We start from the raw sequence: 3,307 nt of genomic DNA on the forward strand, positions 1-3,307 counted from the left end.
ATTCTTCAACCGCGAACATTTCTTTTGCGGCCTGCTGTTCACCACGGAGGGTTTTGAGACCTTCTGGAGTCGGGAATTTCAATACCCTGATGCATAGTCGATGGAACCGCTCTTACGAGGTGAATCCACGGTCTGCCCAGCAATGCATTGTATCCCATATCTCTCTCTGTCACATAAAATTTCGTCTGCTGCGTAGTTCCTGCCATACTGATCGGTATAGTGGTCTCACCCTTCGTCGTTTCTCATGCCATGTTGAATCCATTGAGGACTCGTATAGCCGGCACGATCTGATCTAGTAGTCCCAGCTGTTCGATGACTCTCCATCGGATGATATTAGCCGAGCTACCTGGATCAATCAGCACACATTTAATTCTAAACTTATTGACAAGGACAGATATTACCAGTGCGTCATTATGCGGCTGGGCGGTGCCTTCCATGTCCTCGTCATCGAACGTGATGGGGCCATCGGGGTCATCGTTTCGGATACGCTTTTCCCTCATTATCGAAATTTTTTTGCGCTTCATAACCGGTCAAATGGGAACGTCAGTTCCTCCCATGATCATGTGTATCACCTGCTGGGGCTCTTTCGGCCTATCCTGCTTGTTGGAATCCAGGTTTTTAAAATGGGTTTTTGCTCGTTCACTTAGGAATTCTCGAAGATGCCCCAAATTGAACAGACGATCGATGTCCTCTCTCAGCTGTCGATAATCTTCGGTTCGATGGTCGTGAGTATGATGATACTTACAAATAAGACTTTTATCCAGCTTCTCCGGGTCAAATTGGATTGGCCTCGGATGCCTTGTTTCTTTGTTTAGGATAACGGCTGCCGCTAAGGTTGCTACATCGACGCAAAAGTTGTACTCGGATAACCTTGGAGTTTTTCTGTTTCCCAGAGCTCTTTCGACAACATTTCTATTTACCAAACCACGGTTATTTTTGCCTCGATCATTCCTTCGATCGTTTCTCCTATCATTCTTGCCCGATTCGCTATTACGCCCGTTCCCCCTTCGATTGAGCGGGTAAGGCTGGTATCTGACATATGACGATCTGGAATCTCGATCTATCACTCTCCTTGGGCGATCACCTCCTTTACCGGAATGCCATGATACTGAAGCGGCCCTCAGAATCTTATCGTCTTTGACCCTGATCTTCGACTGATACCTGTTGTGCACATCAGCCCAGGCGATTGCCAGGTATTCTATCAAGTTTTGTTTTAGTTCCATAGATGTGATCGAGCTCCTCGAGTTTAGCCCTTGGGTGAAAGCCTGAACGGCCCAATCGTCAGTAACTTGAGGTAAGTCCACGCGCTCCATTTGAAATCGAGCCACAAACTCGCGGAGGGTCTCGTCATCTCGTTGCTTAACGTTGAATAAGTCTGATTTTCGAGTTTTGACCTTGATGGCCCCGGCATGGGCCTTAATGAAAGCATCAGCGAGCATGGCAAATGAATCAATCGAGTGCTCGGGCAAGTTATGATACCAAATCATAGCCCCCTTTGACAGAGTTTCCCCGAATTTCTTAAGTAGCACTGATTTCCTTTCGTCATCGGCGAGATCATTGCCCTTAATAGCGCACGTATACGCAGTCACATGCTCATTTGGGTTCATTGTCCCATTGTACTTCGGGATATCGGGCATGCGAAATCTCTTGGGGATTTTTATCGGTGCCACACTTTGTGGAAACGGCATTTGAACAAACTTTGTCGAATTCGGTCCCTTCAACACTAGCGGAGCCCCCAGAATCTGATCGACCCTCGAATTGTAGTTCTTCACCTTCTTATCGTTCGCCTCTATCTTCTTTTCACCGGATTCGACCCGTTTGGTCAATTATTCGAGCATTCTTATCAATTCGGTACTTTGTCGGGGTGGTTCTCGTTACCCCGTGAGGCATGTCTTTCCTTCGTATCCTGGGTCTGTTCTGATGGGGCAATATCGAGTGCCTGACCCCGATTTTGTAATTGCGCTATGATCTCTTGCTGGGCCTGCAACTGAGCCATGACTATGTCTAACTGGTTTTGGAGCTGTTGCAGCATGACTCCGTTATTCTCATCGGCCGGTACGTTGCCCACCGATGGGAATCCGACATTTCGGGTATACCTGAAATCAAACCTTAAAGAACAAGTGTAAAATATTGAGTGTGACCAGAATGTTGTATTGAACCGCCACTACTATCTAAGGCCCCACGGTGGGTGCCAAGCTGTTTATCCTTAAAACGGAGAACAATTAAATTTGTACGTGATGCCAAAGATATGTGGCCAAATTCAATTCAAGATTAAATAGCGAGATATGTCAATAAACAAACAGAGAAGCAGATCTAACCAACTGTTAAGTACGTATGGCCTCGGGTATAGAAAGCGAGGTCGATACCCTTTTGTTACGAACTCTCACGAGGTATAATAAAAATGAACTTAAGAATAGATGGGAACTGATTTAACAAGATTCTTATGATTGTTGATGTAAACTATTTCTCTCCTTGCTATTGCCAACCCCTTTCATGAATGATAACCTCCCCTTTATATAGTAGAGGAGTTTCAACCCTAGTACAATTCTAAATAAAGCAAGTAAATCTGGTGACAACTGTTTTGCAGAGATCGATGCCGAAATATTCGGTTGAGGACGGATATTTCGGTCTCCCGCTGATGGCAGTCAATCGCCCTTCCTTTATCGCCTCATCCCGGCCCGAACTCGAAGCATCGTTCTCGGTGAGACGGTCGTATCGTGACCGAGCATAACAATGGGAAACCGAGCGTGCCTGTATCCTCGGTTTTACCCGTATGCAACTATACTTTAAAATTTTGGGTTACTCGGTCTCAATTTTTGGAAAACAAAATGCAAGCACTCAGTTGGGTAAATATTCAATACAATGATATAATCCTTTACATTTTTAACTCTTAGATTTAGATTTTGGATACCCTTTATTCTCTTTGAATCATATCAAAGGTTGGAGAAATGCTGAAATTAGACATCAACTTGCATGAACAAATTTCCTTCGAATAATTGTATTATTACTTAATTAGCGCGCACACGTAGATATTTATAATTTTTTTTCTTCTAATAGAGACCTTAGCTTTACAAGAGTACTTTGTTGCTTCAATGTTATATAAAAGAAATATTTGTTTGTAGAATTGTAAAAATAGTTTAAATAAAGTTATTGCCTATATAAAAACAAAAATTCACGTACCCCTAAAATTTTTAGTTTTAGTTTTAAAGAATTTTTTTTGTTTCTCTAATTTGAAACAATATATCTTTGTCCATGACCCGACTAGTTAAACTCAATCATAATATTAAAGGAAGAGTCTTTTTCTATA

At 42.9% G+C, this 3,307-nt stretch overlaps 1 protein-coding gene across 1 annotated transcript; it reads right to left on the minus strand.

Moving 5' to 3' along the window:
- Positions 1 to 530: 530 nt before the first annotated feature.
- On the minus strand, positions 531 to 1,688 carry LOC132608049 (uncharacterized). Its single transcript, XM_060322125.1, has one exon. The coding sequence runs from the start codon at positions 1,686 to 1,688 to the stop codon at positions 531 to 533; it is 1,158 nt and encodes a 385-aa protein (XP_060178108.1).
- Between the last annotated feature and the right edge of the window lie 1,619 nt (positions 1,689 to 3,307).

Source organism: Lycium barbarum, chromosome 8, assembly GCF_019175385.1.
Source record: "Lycium barbarum isolate Lr01 chromosome 8, ASM1917538v2, whole genome shotgun sequence".
Lineage (NCBI taxonomy): Eukaryota > Viridiplantae > Streptophyta > Magnoliopsida > Solanales > Solanaceae > Lycium > Lycium barbarum.

What these genes read in the sequence shown, in the direction of transcription:
- LOC132608049 (XM_060322125.1), bottom strand. Translation starts at nt 1,688, where the DNA reads ATGCCGTTTCCACAAAGTGTGGCACCGATAAAAATCCCCAAGAGATTT.